The sequence below is a fragment of the Marmota marmota genome, unplaced genomic scaffold, assembly GCF_001458135.2.
Source record: "Marmota marmota marmota unplaced genomic scaffold, marMar, whole genome shotgun sequence".
Taxonomy (NCBI): Eukaryota; Metazoa; Chordata; class Mammalia; order Rodentia; family Sciuridae; genus Marmota; species Marmota marmota.
In genome coordinates this window covers 2609793-2628198 of record NW_025999982.1, presented here as the reverse complement: position 1 = coordinate 2628198, position 18406 = coordinate 2609793, and the positions used below count along the sequence as shown (strand labels likewise).

General features: G+C 55.7%; 1 protein-coding gene across 5 annotated transcripts in view; it reads left to right on the top strand.

The window, feature by feature from the left end:
* The window catches only part of Grm4 (glutamate metabotropic receptor 4), a 103845-nt gene extending 97939 nt beyond the window's left edge, over positions 1 to 5906 (top strand). For 3 of the 5 annotated variants that reach the window (XM_048805124.1, XM_048805125.1, XM_048805121.1), the window contains 2 exons: positions 725 to 971; positions 5218 to 5906. In XM_048805124.1, coding sequence (XP_048661081.1) covers positions 725 to 971; positions 5218 to 5267 — 297 coding nt within the window. In that variant the 3' untranslated portion in view covers positions 5268 to 5906. Of the gene's footprint in view, positions 1 to 724; positions 972 to 1383; positions 1442 to 5217 lie in introns of all 5 variants that reach the window. The other 2 variants (XM_048805123.1, XM_048805122.1) reach the window with 2 other exon arrangements.
* The last annotated feature ends 12500 nt before the right edge of the window (positions 5907 to 18406 follow it).

Below are 18406 nucleotides of genomic sequence, written 5' to 3'. Positions count from 1 at the left end.
GGGGGGGGGGGGCTGCTGGGCCCACCGGCCCTGCCTGGAAAGCACCACTATTGAAGAATGGATTACCCGACACCCAGATTAATGGGCTTTCATTTTACTAAACATCTGTCACCGTTAGCGCTGGCACACGAGCATGAAATGAGCTTTGACTGTGCTGTCACTGCTGTATTGTGCCGGGTGCCGTGGGTCCCATGCCAAGGGCCTGCTCTCCCAGGCTGGCACTTGGGGAGGAGGACAGTCACTGAATGAGGGGCTGGTCTGCAGGTGGTGGCACGGCCTCTTGGAGTCATTTCAAGGTACCAACAGGTGGTTGTCACCCTCTGTCCTGTGCGGGGGACCATTCCTGAGAAGGTCAGCCGTGGTCCCATAAGGGGCCCTCCTCAAGGATGTCCCCAGCTAGAATGCAGCTGTGGCAATGCCGTTCACTCACCTGCCTGGCAGGGTTCCCACGCTTAGTGTTAGGTCAGGTGCTTCACCCAACAGCCCTGAGGGGCGAGTGCTGGGATCATGGTCCCCGTAGGGCACAAGGACCTGACTTGCCCATGATCACAGCTGGAGCCCAGATTGGAGTCCAAGAACTCTGGTCTAAAGTCCAGCTGCCTGAAGCCAGCAGACACAGGCAGGTCTGTCCCCTGAAGCAGACACTGGGGTGGGTCCTGGGCAGGGTCCGGGCCGGGAGGCCCGGGCAGAGCTGGCTCTGATGCTGCCATCCGGCCACCTGCAGCTGTACATCCAGACGACGACGCTGACAGTCTCAGTGAGCCTGAGCGCCTCCGTGTCCCTGGGAATGCTCTACATGCCCAAGGTCTACATCATCCTCTTCCACCCGGAGCAGAACGTGCCCAAGCGCAAGCGCAGCCTCAAAGCCGTCGTCACTGCCGCCACCATGTCCAACAAGTTCACGCAGAAGGGCAACTTCCGTCCCAATGGGGAGGCCAAGTCCGAGCTCTGCGAGAACCTCGAGGCCCCAGGTGAGTGGCCACCCCGGCCCTGGCCCTGGCCCCGGGACCCGCCCAGCCCCGCCTCTTCTGGGGAGGCACTCCTGGCCACAGCCCCTGGGTGCCATCTCTGGGGGACACTCGGAGCACCCCCAGGCCACAGACGAGCACCAGTCCGGAGGGGGCTCAGGGAGAGCTTGGGCACCAGGTCGAAGCCCGTGCTGTCTCGCCCATCCTGGTGGCCTTGGGAGAGCAGAGTCCCCTGAACCCTGTGCTGCCCGCCCCCTTCTAGCAGTGGTAATGCTGGCAGTGGGACCCCGGAATTGCCCTTCCAGTCCCTCAGGGAGGACGGGTTGCTCAGGGGGGCCCTGCCACTGGCCGTTTGGTGACCTGGGAGGGGCTCTGGTGCCAGAGCAGCTGTAACACCCCACTTGGCTTTGTCCAGCAGCCCCCTAGCAGGGCCCTGAGAGATGGGGACCCAGGACATGGGCCGGCCAGGACAGGTGAGTGAGGGGCGGGCTGGGCTTTGGGACCTACAGAGGCTGAGGTTCTCAGGTGGCAGCGTGACCCAGGGGGTCGTCAGGAGGCTCAGCAGGGGCAGGTCATGCTTGCCCGGTGTGTGTGAGCTTCTCTCCAGGACGAGACGCCTGAGTCGCAGAACCCGAGCCGCAGACCCAGGATGACCGGAGGGAGGGTAGCAAGGACCTCGTTCCCCAGGGCAGCCCCGGTGAAGGGCTCCAGAGGGAGGCAGCGGTGCCTCTCTTCCTGGTGGAGCCGGCCCTCGGCCCTCGGTGTTGGGAGCAGGGGCAGCCAGGAGTGGGGGCGGGGTGCGAGGACGTGGCAGGACAAGTCCCTGAAGTCGGGCCATGCCTACTCCCTGATGCTCCTGTCCTGCAGGCACCTGAAAGGTGGCACTTGACATCATATGTTTACAGATGAGGACCAGGAGGGGAGGGTCACCGAGCCACCTGCTGCCTCTGCCTTCTCAGACAGATGGGGTCCTCTGCCCTCGCAGCCACAGGGCCTCCCCAGGCCTCACTCCCAGCTGCTCTGGGGCCGTGTGGAACAGAGAGGTGGCTGTGGTCACCCGGATCCTCTGCAGGCCGTGGCTCCCTCCCTGGACCTGAAAGTGGCCCAAATGGCAGCTCCTTCTGCATCCTCCCCCACTCAAGTCTTGGGAGGCTTTTGTCGGGTTGGGGTCAGGAGCCCTTCTTCCCACAGGTTTCCGCCCTGGGGGGACCTGGGAAGAGGCCCTGGGCTCCCTCCCTCTAGTGCTGGGGAAGGTCCAGAAGTGAACTTTTTTTGGTACCAGGGATTGGACCTGGGTGCTTAACTACCAAACCACACCCCCAGCCCTTTTTATTTTAAATTTTGAGATGCCATCTTGCTAAGTTGCTTAGCTGGAGCGTGGGCTGGACCCTGAGGAGGCCCTGAGCCCAGCTTGAGAGAGGAGGCCCTTGGTTGGTGATTCACCTCACGGTTGGGAGAAACAGGAGACCTTCCGCCCGGGCTGTCTGGGTGGGGCAGCATCTTGCAGGGTCCATCCTGAGACCCTGGATGAAGCACCTTCCTTCCCTCCTCAGCCATGTTTAGCGCATTGACAGAATAAATCGTAACTGAAAGGGAGGCAAGTCTCCTCCACTTCCAAATGGGGCTTTTCACTCTCAGAGTCCTTTCCCCACTGAGTGATCTTCACAGGTCCTGAGAGGCCCTGGTTGGGCGAGAGGTTTGATCCTGAGTTGAGGCTCAGAGAGGGTGAGTGGCTCTCCTGAAGTCACACAGCAAGATGGCGACTAGCAGACCCCACCGTGGTGTCTTTTCCTTGGCTCTGACTCACGAGGCCTCCCTGTCTGTGGTCCCCACCTTCTGTGTGGAGCAGTATGCCTGGCTCCTGACACCACCCCCTTTGATTGATACCCTCATGAGTCTGGTTCCCTCCAGTCCTACCCTTCCTTATTCCCACTGTGACCCTGGGCCTCCCCTCAGGTGCCTCCCTAGCCCTCCATACCAAGATGGGAAAGGGCAGAGCGTCCTCACAGGACTTCCGCTCTGGCCTTCCACGTCCACCTGGATGTCCAGCATCCCCATGCCAAGCCCTCCCCAGGTCTAGCCAGGAAGGGCCCAGAGGCAGAGCCTTTCCTGCACCCACCCAGTTTCCCTCCTCCCGGAGACTTGCCCGTCCCAGGCCCTGAGCCTGTGCTGGGGCAGGACCTGCTGTGCCCGTGGGCTTCACCCCAGTGCTCCTGAGAGCCGCTCCCAGAGGGGGACAGTAATGGTGCTGTGACAGCCAGAGGGGACATTTGGGGGCAGGGGCCTCCAGGAGAGCTGTGATGGCTCAACACTGACATTGTCCTTGCATCTGCTTGGCTGGTCGCCTGAAGCGGGGGCAGCATCCCGGCCCCTGCTCCTGTGGGGGACGGCTGAGAACTGGCGCCCTGCCACGGAGGCTGAGGTGCCTGGCCCTCGGTGTCTCTCAGTGCAGTGACAGAGGTCACGCAGGCACCCAGCGACGGATTCCTGGGACAGCCAGACCGGGGGAGTTCGAGCAGGAGAGGGGAGGTGTCACTTTTGTGGAGCAGGGACATTTTTCACTCTGTCACTGGCAGGCCGCGTATCTTTAAACAAACAACAGAATAAATAATTGAGGGCCTGATTGCAGGCAGATTGGGCGCGGGGACATGGGGCAACAAATGGGGACTGTCAGCTCACACCGTGTGCCACCAGCTAATTGTCATCTGAGCCTCCAGTTCCTAGAGAACAGCAAGGAGGCCTGTCATCAGTCAGGGGTGGCCGTGGCCCTCTGCCATACCCCTGCCCCTTTCCCTCCACACACGATGGGCCCTGTGGACACAGCAGTGCGCCTGTACTCGTTTGGTTAAGCTGCTATGTATGACAAAAAGGTCCCAGAACAGAACAGAGACTCAAATCAGACTGATGTTTGTTTCTCTGTGACCTAAATGTACCTGATGGGGGCCGGAGTGGGGTCCAGGTTCCTTCCATCTTGTTCTTTTGGCTCCCAGTGGGTTGAGGCTAGCTGACCACAGTGTCCCTTCTAAGATGGGAAAAGAGGAAGTCCAGGGGACACACTCTGCTTTAGTTAGAAGTTTGCACAAAGTCCCTTCCCTCATCTCATTTGCAAGACTGTAGCCACGGGAGGCCCCACTTCGCTGCCAGGGAGGCTGGGTAACACGGCCCCCAGTGAAGGCAGGCAGGTCTCCTGGCTTCCTCTTCTCTAGGCCAGATGTCCCCCTCCCCAGCTGGCAGGTGTGCTTCCTCTTCCAAGCTGACAAGAGCCCAGCAGAGGGTCAGGGCAGCTTCTTCCTTCTGAGCCTGCAGACAGCCCCTCAGCGGGCAGCAGTGCTGCCCTTGGTGACTAACCCCTGAGACAGAGCCTGAACCCTGGTGGGACAGGACAAAGCTGAAGTCTGGCGGGAACCCTTGCTCCTCTGGCCTCAGTTTCTCCTCTGTCAAATGGGGTGGCACTTCTTTGGCCTTGTCACTAGGCGCTGTGAGTTCTGTCATCCATTGTGGCAGGGGACACTCAGGTTAACATCTGGCTTTAGAGCTGACACTGGACTGGGATCTGTGGGGAGAGGGTCCTGGGGACTGTGGCCAGGAAACAGGAGACACCCAGAGGTCCAGGCCATCCCCAGTTGTGGGGTAGAAGAGTGACAGGCAGACAAAGAGGTCTCAAGACTGGAGGAGGGGACGGGGCGCCAAGAAATGGAAAGGAAGAGGCCCAGAGGCCCGGGGCCGGGGCCCTGCAGTTCCCTGGGGCAGAGGGCCACTTCAGTTCTGAGGCTGTTTCCGCCAGAGCGAGGCGCCCTCTGGTTTTCACTCCTCCCACCACTGCCCATGTGTTTAAGGGACACTCCTCACACGTGCTCTCCCACAGCGCCTTGCGGTTGTCTTCCGCAAGACTTCCCCTCTGCAGGAGTTCAAGGTCACACAGCTGCACCACCAATAAGATCATGACGTCAGTATGTGGTGGGGCCAGGCAGTGACAGTGGCTTGGTGGCCTCCACAGTGGAGCTGGGGGGTTAGTGAGGCAGGAGGTCCTCAGGACAGCAGCCCCGCCTGGGCAGGGGTGTGGAGGTGGCGACCCTGCGGGGACAGTGGACCTGGCGCTGGGAGCAGGGTCAGGGTCAGCAGGAGGCCCGTGGCAGGTGGGCAGGAGTTGGGGGCCTGGGGCCTGGGCGGCGAGCAGAGCGCCGTGTGGAAGGATGGCTGAGGAAGGCGGCCCCTGACCCTTGACCCCTTCTGGTCTCTCTCCTTCCAGCTCTGGCCACCAAACAGACCTACGTCACATACACCAACCATGCCATCTAGCTCAGCCGCGGAGCTGAGCAGCTGAGGAGCCGCGCCCCACGGGGACGGGCCCCCAGCTAGAGCTGCTCCTGAGGGCCCGGCGGGGTCCCGCCTGCCATGGTGCCCATGGACGTGGCTTGGTGCTGACGACAGCGGAGCCCCCAGCCATCGCTGCTGGGCAGCCTGGGCAAGCCAGGCGGGCGACCCGAGGTGGCTGGCGGGCGGGGCTGCTTCGGGCCACGGGAGAGCCTGCGTCCTGGACTGCGTCCTCCGCCCGGCCTGAAGCACAGGGGCTCAGATCCTGGGGCCCAGCGCTGTTCTCCCTCCGCTGCCTCATCTGTCCTGTTGGTGACTTCTCAGTCTGCCTCTGTCCCCACCTCTGCATTCTCTGGTATCGCCATTGTTCCCTCTGCGCGTCCCTGTCACCTGGGTTCTCAGCTGCTTCTCTACCTTCTCTTTCTGCCCCCCATCTGCTCTGTCCTGCTCCTCTGGCTTCCCTCTCCGTCCCCTCACGTCACTTCTTATGCATTTTTTTTCTGTCCCTCTCATTCTCCTCCAGTCCCCCACCCTGCCATCCTTTTCTGATCCACAAAATCTTCCATGTCCAAAAGAGAAAAAAAAGGAAAAAAAAATCAAAACACAAAAAAGCTGAAACAAAAACAAATCTCGAGTGTGTTGCGAAGTGCTGCGTCCTCCTGGTGGCCTCTGTGTGTGTCCCTGTGGCCCGCAGCCTGCCCGCCTGCCCCCGCCTGTCTGCCACGTGTCCTGCCCGCCTGCCCGCCTGCCCCTCCTGCCGACGACACGGAGTTCAGTGCCTGGGTGTCTGGTGATGGTTACTGATGACAATGTGTAGCGCATGATTGTTTTTATACCAAGAACATTTCTAATAAAAATAAACACATGGTTTTGCACCTGGGCTCCATCCGCTAAGGGCCCTGCAGTGGGACCACGGGCTCGAGCCACAGCAGGTGGCCTGGAGTTAGGAGGAGCGGCTGGGTGATGGAGATGCAGGGTTGGGGACTGCGAGGGGCTGCTTCCTGGGGCAGGGTGGAATCCGGGGTGCTCTGCAGAACCTTGGGTATGGAAGGGCCGGGTTTTCAGGTGGGGAAAAAGACATTGCAGGACATTCCCAAAACTGGCAGCTGGTGGTCCTCTAGTGATGAGGATGCCCCACCCCTGCCCTGCAGCCCTAGGGGGAGGCCGTCCCGCCCTCCTCTCCTGTGCCTTGCCCTCACACCCAGGCCCCTACCCACCCCATAATCTGAACCTCTCCCTCCTTTTCCTCTGAAGAAACTGGTCCCCACGGCACCTTCTCCTGCTGGTCTTGTCTCCAAGTCCTGGCCCTGAGCCGTGCATCCTGGAGGCCTGCGTGTGGTGTGTGTGGCACATGGGTGTGGTGCAAGGCTCCCCGCTGCGTTGGTCTGTTCCCACTGCACCCAGTGTGCACGCTTGTTTGTCTTTCATGTTTGTCTGTCTGTTTAGGCCCAAGAGGGTGAGTCTGCATTATGGCCCTGTCTTGAGGACCTGTCCCAGGCAAATGGCCAGCAGGTCCGGAGGTAGGGAAGGGGGTGACTTAGGGGCTGGGCCCTGCCAGCGGAAATTATAGAGCTAGTGATACAAAGAAAGCCCAGGGTGCCTGTGCCGCCCCCTGCAGCACCCCTCCCTCCTCCACAGCCAGCTATGGCCAAGGGATTGGAAGAACCTGGGTGGGGACCTGGGTAGGGACCAAGTAGAGGTGAGGCTGGGACACTGAATGGTGCCAGGTGTTACTGACCCTTAATGAGACTGTCCTTAGCCAGGGGGTCCCATGCAGCTGTGCTCAGGAAAACTCTCCTCCCTCCACAGGATCTGTGCACTTAATATGTGCTCAGTGTCTGCGTAAGGGAAGGAGAGGAGGGGTGTCTCCGCTGATCATCTTGCTTGTACAGGATGGTCCCGAGCCCTCAACCCAGAAGGGAGTCCTCCAGTTGCGTCGCAATCACAGATAGGTTGCCAGACCAAGGTATTTGCCAGAAGCTTTCAGGGTAGCATTGGCCTAGGGGAGGGTTGGATGCAGAAGGGCTGTGACCAGCTTGGCCCTGGGATTCCCTGTAGCACTTGGGTCTTGGCGCCTTGCCCTCTCTGCCCACTCCCCTCTTGAGGTGACTGATGCTCTGGGGCTCAAGGCTAGATAGGCGGTGGTCTGGACTGCAGCCATGGATGTGATGTTAGACCAGGAGCAATCCCCACCCTGTCTGTAGGGCCCACATCTAGCTTCCAGGGGAGAATCGGGGGTGCTGCCCATGGGCTCCCCTCAGCACTCAGGAGGGGAGTGGAGGCTGAGAAGGAAGCAGAGGCCAACATCCAAGGTCTCTCCCAGTGGGGAGGAGGGAGAGGAGGCCTGTGGGGACCGGGTGGCCTGCTGGGGCTCAGCCATTAGGCATCCTAGCAAGGGCTGAAGCTAGCCTACTGGGGGCTCTGAAAAGGCACAGGTGAAGGGCAGCTAGGCACCGCCCTCAAGGGGCTTCAGTCCTCTGTCAGTGGGGAGAAACAGCCCTGCCCTCGGGGGGCTTCCCATCTAAGTAGGGTGGCAGCCCCCAGGGAGCCATGCTGAGTGAAGAAAGGCTGATGTCCCAAAGCCAAATCACTATGGCAATGAGGTGGGTTAAGTAGGGGGTGGCCTTTGAGCCCCTGAATAAGGGGTGCAGAGAAGTGTACAAGTTCCACGATCCGAGGGGACAGGGACCCTGCAGGTCAGCCCTGCTGAGCAGGATGAGAGGGTGAATGGGCAGGGGTGGGCTGAGGTGGCCAGGAGCACCTGCTCTGAGGCTGTGGGGGGAAGCCCTGTGGGTGCCTCCTGGGCCAGGTGGCTGCTCCCTTCTAAATTACCAATGCCCAGTCTCACAAAGAACACACCGAAGAGGTGGACAGTTGCTTAGTGTCTTTAGGACTTTATATTTCAATAAAATGGGGGTTGAAAGATAGACAGGGAGTCGGCAGCACCCAAAGTTCTTTGTGCTGTTCCAGGGTCTAGAGTCTCCCCTCCCCAGGGGCCATGGGGCTCCTCAAGCCAAAAGGATCGGGCCAGTGGGAATTCTACTTCATGGCACATTTTCTTTAATTTTTTGGTAGTGGGTACTGGGGATTGAACCCAAGGGTGCTCTACCACTGAGCTATATTCCTGGTCCTTTATTTTTTATTTTGAGACAGGGCCTTGCTAAGTTGCTGAGGCTGGCCTTCCTCCTGCCTCCGCCTCCTGAGTGGCTGGGAGTCCAGGCATGCGCCACCATGCCCAGCCTTCACGTGCACTTGCTGGCCACCTGGGGAACACTTAGGCAACATGAATGCAGGGGTCTCCCCAGGACAACACATCTGGACCCCTGTGGGTGAAGCTGAGAATGCTCTGGAAGCTCCCTAGAGAACGGGCTGTGCGGCCAAGTGGCCTGGGTGTGGGCCAAACCTTGGGTTTGTGAAGCCAAGGAAGGAACAGCAATGTCCCCACACCAACTCTCCTGGGACTCACCTCCAAGACTGAATTGCCACCAGCGCAAGCAGAAGCCCAGGAGCTGCCAGACTGCTGGCACCCAGGTCCCTTCCAGCGCACATGGGCTGGTTCTGGGTTCTAATGTCCTGTGGTCTGTCCCTCCTATTCTGCCTTCTTAAGCCCTAGAGGTGGAGGCAACATGGGACAGAGGCCTGGAGCCAGCCTCCCTCTGCATATCCACACCATGCCCAGCTTGTACCCCACCAAGGGCATCTCAGAAGCCCCCAGGCAGAAGCTCAGCCTGTGCTTCCTTTGGCCCCACCCCCTCCAGCCCCCAGCTTCCATCTCCCACTGAGGGGAAACTGAGGCACCCTCGATGAAATGGAGAGCTCCTCCTGCCTTTCTGTCCTGTACCGCCTTGGCCACCCCCAGGGCTTGGCCCTGACACTCTGAGCCTCCTGGGGCTTGGGTCACCCCACCAGACAACCCAGCACTGAATGACACTCAGCGCCAAAATCTCACTTCAGTTGGCAAAAGCAGCAATTAGCATCTAATGAGGCTTCTTGCTTTATTTTTAGGTAGCCTCCAAGGCCCTGCCCGGGTAACTCACCCGCCTCGCTCGGCAGATAATTAAAGCATGTCACCATAATTTGCCTTTTTTTCTTTTTTTTTTTATAAAGCCCCATAATTATGTTTTTATTGCAAGTGAGGGGGGGAAAGATGGGAGAAAGGAAACAAAGAGAGGCGGGGTCTGGCAGGAAGTGGGGCTGGCCCCTGAGCAGGCTTCTCCTCCATCCACAACCAGCCCCTCTTCCCGCCTCACTCAGTGCAGCTACCTCTTGGGGGCCACTCAGCTCTCAGGGTTCCAGCAAATTTCATGCCCAAGCCCCCTCCCTGTGAACTCTCCACCCATTATTTCCTCCCCTTTTCCTCATAAAACCAGTCCCAGTATGCTGAAGTCAGCCAGCGGGCAGGGAGGGACAGTGGAAATGGCAGTGGCCATAACTTGATTCTTGAGCTGGGAATGGGCACAGGGGAATTCTTTCTACTGTTCTCCTTCTGCTTATGTTGGGAAATTTCCATAATAAAAAGTTAAGTAAACTCTGCTCCAGGCGGGGCTGCTTCCTGCAGGTGGGTCTGGAGTCTGCACCCCATCCCTTGTCCTTTCTGGGGGGGAGGGGAAGGGCTATCTTTATGGGCCAGAAAATGCATTTCTGTCATTCATCTGGGGCATCCAAAATCAGACAGTCAAGCCCGCAGGCCAGCTAGGAACTGCTGACTTGGTTCAAGGGAGCCCACTGCCAGCTTTGGTGCCTTAAATTCTGCAGTTAAAGCCTTAGGCTTTTGATCCAAGACACTGTCACCCAAAGCACATCAACCACCTGGCAAGAGAACTGGAATCAGACCTGAACACATAGGTCACCTGAAGGTGAGAGGCAAGGGACAGGTAAGCTTTGAAAGAGCTCTTAGATTACCCTAACCCAAGTAGCAGCCCAGACCACTTTCTGAATACCACCTTCACCCTAGACATCATGTCACACTCAATCTGTGTGCTCATTGTCTCTGTCCCCTATCAGAATGCCAGCCCCACCAGGGCAGGGACTTGTGTCTGTTTAATCACAGCTGAATCCTGGGGCCTAGAACAGAAGAGCAGGCAGGTAGTAAATACTTGCTGAGTGACTGAATTGGGTGAGGGCAGCTGGTTGGGGCCCCAAGAGAGATCTAGCTAGTTGTACCCCTGACCCCAGCACTCACCTCTATTTCTGAGTCTCTGCCCCAAATCCAATGGGTAATTTCTTCACTTGAGCTTCCTAAGATCTTCCCCAGAGGCCTAGGAGAGAATGGATATAGCATGATGGTCACTGGGTAATAACTGGCTCCCATGTCCCTTTTGAGGATGCTAGGCACCCTGGAGTGGAAATCAGAAGATTCCCAGATCCTAGGTAAGACTCTGCATCAATTCTGCTGTGTGCCCTTGGGCAAATTACTTTCCCTCTCTGGGCCTGTTTCTTCAGCCTTAAAATGAGGAATTGAGCTCTGAGCTCAGAGCCTGAGTAGGCTGCCAACATTCACTCATACTGAAAAGGGGAGGTGACTTCAGATAAGAGTCTTTTGGAGCCAGTTGCCATGGAAACTGGGACCGAAAGGGGTGGGGGAGGAGCTAGAGTATGCAAATCGGACCCTTCCTTTGGTTTCCCCAGCCTAGGTTGTCTGTGAGGAGGAAGAGGCTTTGCTAATGTTATGGAGCAGTGGAAGAGGGTGGAAGAGGTGGAGGAGGACAAGAGGAGAGGGGTTCTCTGCACACCGCAACACTTTCACTAGACAGTAAAGAAAACAAAGAAGTAACTGTCTAAGCTGGATGGGGCCCCAAAGACCATCCTGTCTCCATCACACACACACACACACACACACACACACACACACACACACACACATGAACAGGGGAGAAAACTGAGGGCTGCAGAGTCAAAGGCTTGTCAAAACTTGAGAGGCTTCAGAAAGACCCTTCTTGCATCCTGATTGGCTACCATTGTCTCACCCTCCCTCCCACCAAAAGTTAGCGGTTCTCCGTGTTGCTGAGCCTGGAAACACTCTCCCTGATGGACTTATGAGTTGCTCTCAGAAAAGCAAGGAGAGGAGCGTGGGGGGTAGGGAGCCACCTTGAGCATCTAACCCTGGGGTGATCGGCTGCCTTTAGCACCTGCTAGGTGTGGCAGGAAGGAGGCAAACACAGAAGCAGCCCACAGGGATCTGGGGCTAGAGACCCTGGCTTTGGTTCTGTCTTGGGCATGGGAAGCCTCGAAGCCATCTGAACTTCACTTGCTGCCTCTGTGGAACGAAGACTGTCATAACTACAGGAAGTGATCTTAAGACCATAAAATCACTGTGACAGCCAGGCGCAGTGGTGCAACCCTGTAATCACTCAGGAGGCTGAGGCGGGAGGATCGCGAGTGCAAAGCCAGCCTCAGCAACTCAGTGAGACCCTGTCTCAAAATTTAAAAAGGGCTGGCGCTGGGGCTCAGTGGCTAAGCGTCCCTGACTTCAACCTCTGGTACCAAAACAAAACAAAACAAAAGCAAACCTCTGTGACAAACCAGGAGAGGGGCCCTACCCCGGAGTCCAGCTGCCTCACCTTCCTGGACCGACGCTCCCTCCTTCCAGCCGACACGCTCTCCTGTGGTTCTGCGCTTCCTTCTTCCTGCCCACTCCTCAAATTCTAGGGCCCCTCTGGGGCCCCAGGCCTGAGTCCATCCTCTCTATTCTTCCACTTCCAAACTTCCGCGGCCCCTCATTAAAGAGCGCGCTCGGGGCTCGGCCCACACTCGGCGTCCTCCCTGACAACTCCCAGCCTCCCCTGCGGGCCGCAGCCACGTGCCTCTGCTGGCCAATGAGGTGTAGGCGGAAGTGACGCCACCACACGTGCCTTCTTCCGCTGGGCAGACGTGGAGTTACTTGAGGCCAAGGAAGCGCGACGGCAAGGGGATCTGGTCGCAGGGCCAGAGCTTCTGCCAACCCAGGATGACCTTTCTTTGAATAAGAATCAACTTCTGCGCTTCGGTGCGGAGATGTCAGGGTTTCGGTGTCACTGAGCGACAGCCTCGCCTATCCTAAGGGCATCAGATGAGTGACAGCTTCATGCACCTCTCCAGCCTCGGCCTCCCCAGCACCCCGCAGGCTGCGCAGGCCTGTCTGCGAGGAGGGGGGGCCCACAGTCTTCTGCTGTGCCTCTTCCGGCACCCCATGTCCCCTATCGGGAGATCAGCAGCCCGCTCACCAGGAACCTGCACACTCCCCGGACCCCTCCCACCTGTCATTGGCCGCCACTCACTGCAGCCGGTCTCTGCCCTCCCCGTGCCCACAGCCCTCCTGGATTCACGCCCTGCCCTCGTCCCTCCCCCGGCCACGGACACAGTCCAGTCTTCATTTCAGCACTTTTTAAAGGGTGGCTCTTTGCCGTCATCTTATCTCCGTCCTTTTGTATAGGAGGTGTCTCTTCCCTCTGGCTCCTCATAGGGCTCTTTGTCTCTAGTTTTATTAAACAATTTGATTACAATGTACCTCGGTGTAGGTTTCTTGTACTCGGATTTCGTTGAGCCTCTTGGATCTCCGGGTTTATAGTTTTTATTATATTTGGAAAATTTGGGGCCATTATTTCTTCAAAATTGTTTCAGTCTCCCCTTTGTCTCCCCTCAACCGGAGACTTCTATTACACACATATCAGTCCTCAGAAGTGTCTGGCAGCTCATTGACGCTCTATTTTGGGGGTTCTGTCTGTGTTTCATTTTGTATTGTTTCTATTGCTCTCTTCAATTTCATTAACCTTTTCTTCTGTGTCACCCAATCCTCTGTTGATTGTATCCAGTGTATTTCTTTTTTAAAAATCTCAGTACTGTAGCTTTTATCATTAGAAGCTTGATTGGGTCTTTTTAATATCCTTCACATCTCTAGTTAAAATGCTCATATCCCCCCTCCCCCATCTTCTTGAACATATGGAATACAATTATCAGAACTATTTGAATATCGTTGTCTACTAATTCTGCCACCTGTGTCATTTCTGGGTAGTTTCAATTGATTGGTTTTTTTTCTCATTATGGTCCTCAGCTTTCCCCTTTGTGTACTAGGTAATTGGTTACTGGGTGCCAGGCATTGTGAATCTGACTTCATTGGGTGCTACTTATTATTGGGTACAAAGAAATCTCGAGCTCTAACTGGAGTGTGGTTGCTACCTGGAAATAGTTGGATCCCCTTGGGTCTTGTTTTTCAGCTTTGTAGGGACCTGAGTGGCATGTCCTCCAGGGCTCCTTGTGCCCACTGGTAGGCAGGACCTGTGCCCACTCAAGGTTGTGCCCTGTGAATTGTGAGTCTTCCCCTGTGGCTGGTGGATTGCGGGAGCTCTGGGAAATTTCCCCTCCAGCAGCCTCTGCTCATTTCCTTTCTGGAACCTGAGGCATTGATCATGTTCAGGGGAACACATGAGGGGCCTCTTGGGTTCTCTCCTCTCTGGACTTTGTCCATGACCCTTGGCCACTTCAGCCTTTATGGATTCTAGTGTGGGCTCCTCTGCCTGTGTCCCTGCTCCTGTACCACAGGCTGAGAGCTCTCTGAGCACTAAGGAGGACAACAATTGTAGGCTTACTTCCTTTGTTTTCCAATCTCTTAGGGCTCACGGTCATTTGTTGCTTAATGTCTAATGTCTTGAGAACCATGGTCTCATGTATTTCCTTTTTTTTTTTTTTTTACTTATTTTAGATGGGAAGGTAACCTGGTGCCTTTTTAGGGACCTCCCCCTCCAACATTAATATGTGAAAACTACCCCTCTAAAGTGTTGATGTTAGGGGTCAGGTTTTGGGGGGGGTATTAATTAATTAATTAGATGAGGTCATGAAGTCTGAGTCTTCAAAAGTGAGATTAGCACCCTTCTAAGAGTCCTGAAGACCTTGCTTCTCTCTCTGCCATGTAAGAAGATAGAAGTAAGCTGTCTGCAGCCTGGAAGAGGCCCTCTCCAGTACCTGAGCATGCTGGCCCTAACCTCTGACTTCCAGACTCCAGAACTAGAACAAATACATTTCTGATGTTTTATAAGCCAACTAGTCTATGAGAATTTGTTATAGCAGCCAGAATTGACTAAGGCAGCCCTGGTACTCCAGTTCAGTTAGAAGTGGAAGCGTCCTCCTGTCCTTCTAAGATGCAGATCTCATCAGGCCATTCCCTGCTCGTCCAAGGTTTCTCACTGCCCTTGGCCCAACAGCAAGAAGGGCAAGCTCAGTGTCAAGCACTATTCTAAGTTATACATGCATTGAATCATTTAATTTTACAATGACTGTATGAGGGAATACTCTTCTTGTTCCCATTTTACAACTGAGACACCAAGACTCAGAGAGGCTGAGTAACTTAATCAATTACGGGCAGCCAGGAGGTGGTGGAGCTGGGAGTTGGGCCCAGGCAGCACGACTCCAGTCTCCACCCTCAGCCTCCACTCCGTGCTGCCTTTTTAAGACACACTGGGCATCTTCTGCCTCCACCACGGCTTTCTCCCTTTAGTTGTTTTTCAAGCACCACTGGGTGCCCAGGGCGATTTTTAGTTCCTGGACACGTGGGATGAGTTGAAAGAAATCATTTTGAAATATGGAGTGGAACCATCCATACCAGGAGCTCAGAGGAGGGCACTGAGTCCATTTCCTGCAGGAGTGACCTGAGCAGGTTCCCGCAGGATGGAGGGTACACGGTAGGGGCAGGGAGGGTTTCAGGGATGGGCAAGGGACAGTGGTGATAAATGACATATTTGGGGAAAGAGACCAAGTAGGGTTATTGGGAGGAGGAAGATGGTCACTCAGTGGTGAGAAATGAAACTGGACAGGTGGACGAGGGGGTGGGGAGGTGCTGTGTCCGGTGGCCTGGAATCTCTTCTAAGGAGGGAGTAGCCTGGCTAGGGCAGTCAGTCGGCTTGTTCCCTCCATGTACCATGGATTGGAAGGGCCTGGCCTGGAGACTGGGTCCTAGTAGGAGACTAGTGCCACAAGCCTGGTGAGAGGTGAGGACCTGAGAGGAGGCACTCGATTGGATGTAGAGGTAACGAGGGGACAGAGTTGGGGGTAATGGCTGGGTTTGATGCCTGGAAGATAGAGCTGCTACAAGACTAAAGACTTGTGCTTCAAAGTTGTATCTATGAAAGGAATGGGAATGCACTCTATTTAACTCTTCCTTTTCTCTGGCTGGGATACAGATGTGATGGCAGGAGCTGGAGTAGCACTCTGACCTCAGAGATTGAGGCAAGTGTAAGGAATGGCAGAACCACACTATAGCCTAGAAGCACCCCGGTTTGGAATGTGCATGTGAGAGAATGCAATTTCTGTTTGTTTAAAACATTTTACAGTCTCTGGAGAGCAGCGTGGTGTGTACTTGAACTCTATACCACTGATTTTTACCATGCCGTTTCCCGTCTTGACCTTTGCCTACCCTGTGTCAGGGCTGCCAGCTCTGGCACACCTGCCTGGACTACGGACACTATCAGGTCCCATTCTACCTGGGTACTCCTTCCTCTGGGGGCAGTCTTTCTGCTGTGCCTCTATTATTTGACCCTTTCTTGTGCACCAGCATCTCAGGGATGTGAACACTTTTTATTCTCTCTCTGTGGTCGGTGCCTCCTTTATGTGGTGGCTCAGTCTATATGTACTGATGGATACTTCGTGTGTGTGTGTGAACTGGGAATATAACCCAGGGCTGCCCTACCATTAAACTACACCCCCAGTCCTTTTTATTTTTTTATGTTGAGACAGAGTCTCACTAAGTTGCTGAGGCTGGCCTCAATTTTGTGATCCTCCTGCCTCAGACTCCCAAGTTACTGGGATTGTGGCCTTGTCCCACTACACCTGGAAATACTTTTTTGTTGTTGTTGTTGTTTTCGTATCAGGGATTGAACACAGGGGCCTTAACCATTGAGCAACATCCCCAGCCCTTTTTATTTTTGGTTTAGAGACAGGGTCTTGCTGAGTTGCTTAGGGCCTTGATAAATTGCTGTGGCTGACCTTGAACTCACAATTCTCCTGTCTCAGCCACCTGAACCACTGGGATTATAGGCGTGTGCCACTGGGCCCAGCCTTGGTGGAATACTTCTGAGAATTGGGCACAGACAGCATGACGGGCGTTGAAGGATGGAATGGGCTCGCTGTGTTAGTTAGGTGGGCCGGGCTGTGCTGCCATGAATTTTCCTTTGTCTACACCACCTACCCATATGCGTCAGGGAGGGGAGCCTGCTCATCACAGTTCCTCAGGGACCATAGATGGCGGGGCCTCTGCCATCTGAGACACTGTGGGCCCCACGAGTCCTTCTTGGCTGTAGAAGACATGGAGGCCTCAGCCCTTAAGTGCTTCCACTTGGGAGTAACACAGGTTTTTTCTGCCCATCTGTCATTGGCCAGAGTGAGTCCTGTGACCACATCGACCCCAAGAACTCAGGCTAAGTAATCCCATTTGCCTAAGAGGAGAGAACCGGAAATACTGATTAGCCGTGTTGATCACCACATGATCCAGGGTTAAAAGGTCCCACAATGTTAAAAACATAGTCCAGGTGCAGCAGGGTCCGTTTCCATTCCCCAATTACCTACCCTTCAACATACGTTTTACCACGTGTGGCCATGAAAGACAAGGTTCTTTGTCTCCTGGAGCTTAAGGTCAAGTGGCAGACAGTGGGCAGTTACTACTCAAATAAATATACTCAGATACAGATAATTTCAGTTTGTAATAAGTACTCTGAAAGAGATTTTTAGGCAAAGAGAGCAGCATGTGCAAAGGCCCTGAGGTGAGAAGGGGGTCTGGCATGTTTGAGGAACTGAAGGAGGCCTGAGGCTGGTTCAGAGTGGTTGAGGGTGTGGAGAGGAGGATACAAGGGAAGTATACAGGAGGAGGAGGAAGAGGAAGAGGGGGAGGAGAAGGGAGAGGAGAATGGCGGAGGGGAAGGGGGAGGAGAGGGGTCACCATCATCCTGGGAAGGGGGAATCAGCCTTGGCTTCCCCTCCCTCCCCCTGTGGTCAGCGCATCAGCCCCTCCGATGGCTGGCCTTAGGTGTTCCCATCATCCCAATGCTTCTCACTGCTGGTCCAAACCCCTGTCACCCTTTATCTGAAAACCCCTAAATGCTCCTGGCTTCCTCTCTTGTCCAAAGCAGACAGAGGATCCTGTGAAAACGTAAATCGGCTCCTTCCCCACCCTGCTTCCAGCCACCACACTGGAAATGAACCTGAGGCTCTGGCCAAGCTGTGAGATGCCCTGCCCAGCCCCATGGCCTGCCTTCTTCCTCCCTCCAACCCTCGGCCTCCCACCCCTCTGGAGGGCATTTGGTTGCTGTTCCCTCAATGTGGGGTGTTCCTTCCCTGTCCAGCGGGTCTCCTTGGAAGGTGCTTCCTGGCCGCCCACCGCTGCGGCCACTGCCCACTTCAGGCCGCTCAATGGTGTCTCCCTCTGACACCGCCACGTTTCCTCGTCTCTCTCCCCAGAAGAACATGGCTCTGTGCTGGTGGGGACTTTGCTCTGTTTTATATCGAATGTCCTGGACCTGAACAGCACCTGCGCGTGCAGGATGCTCTGTAAATATTGATTAACTGAATGATTGGAGGGAGCCTGAGGGTCTAGGCGTGGCCGAGAGGACGGACACCTTGCTTTGTTTTGTTGCGGGGAGGCCAGTTGGGATGGGCTGGCATTTGGGTCTCTGGAGTGAAGCATTAAGGACCTCAGAAGAGGCTCCACTGCGCTTCACCGAAGGCCCAGAGCAGAGCCCACTGTGCTTTTCCCAGTGGAAACTGAGATGTCAAATCCCACAATTTGGATTTTTTTTAAATTTATTTTTTACTGGGGATTGAACCCAGGACTGCTTAACCATGGAGCCACATCCCAGCCCTTTTTGTATTTTATTTAGGGACAGGGTCTCGCTAAATTGCTTAGGGCCTGGCTAAATTGCTGAGGTTGGTGATCCTCCTGCCTTGGCCTCCAGGCCTCCTGAGCCAATGGGATTACAGGTGCACAGGGCGAGTCCCACAATCTGGACCTGGAGGGGGCAGCTCGCCTGTTAAGTGTGCTCTTCAGTCAGGTAAAGCGGGAGCAGCTCTGCCCCCTGCACCCGCGAGGCCTTAGAGAACTGCTTTTCCCTAAATGTAGAAGACATGGAGGCCTCAGCTCTTACGTGCTTCCACTTGGGAGTAAC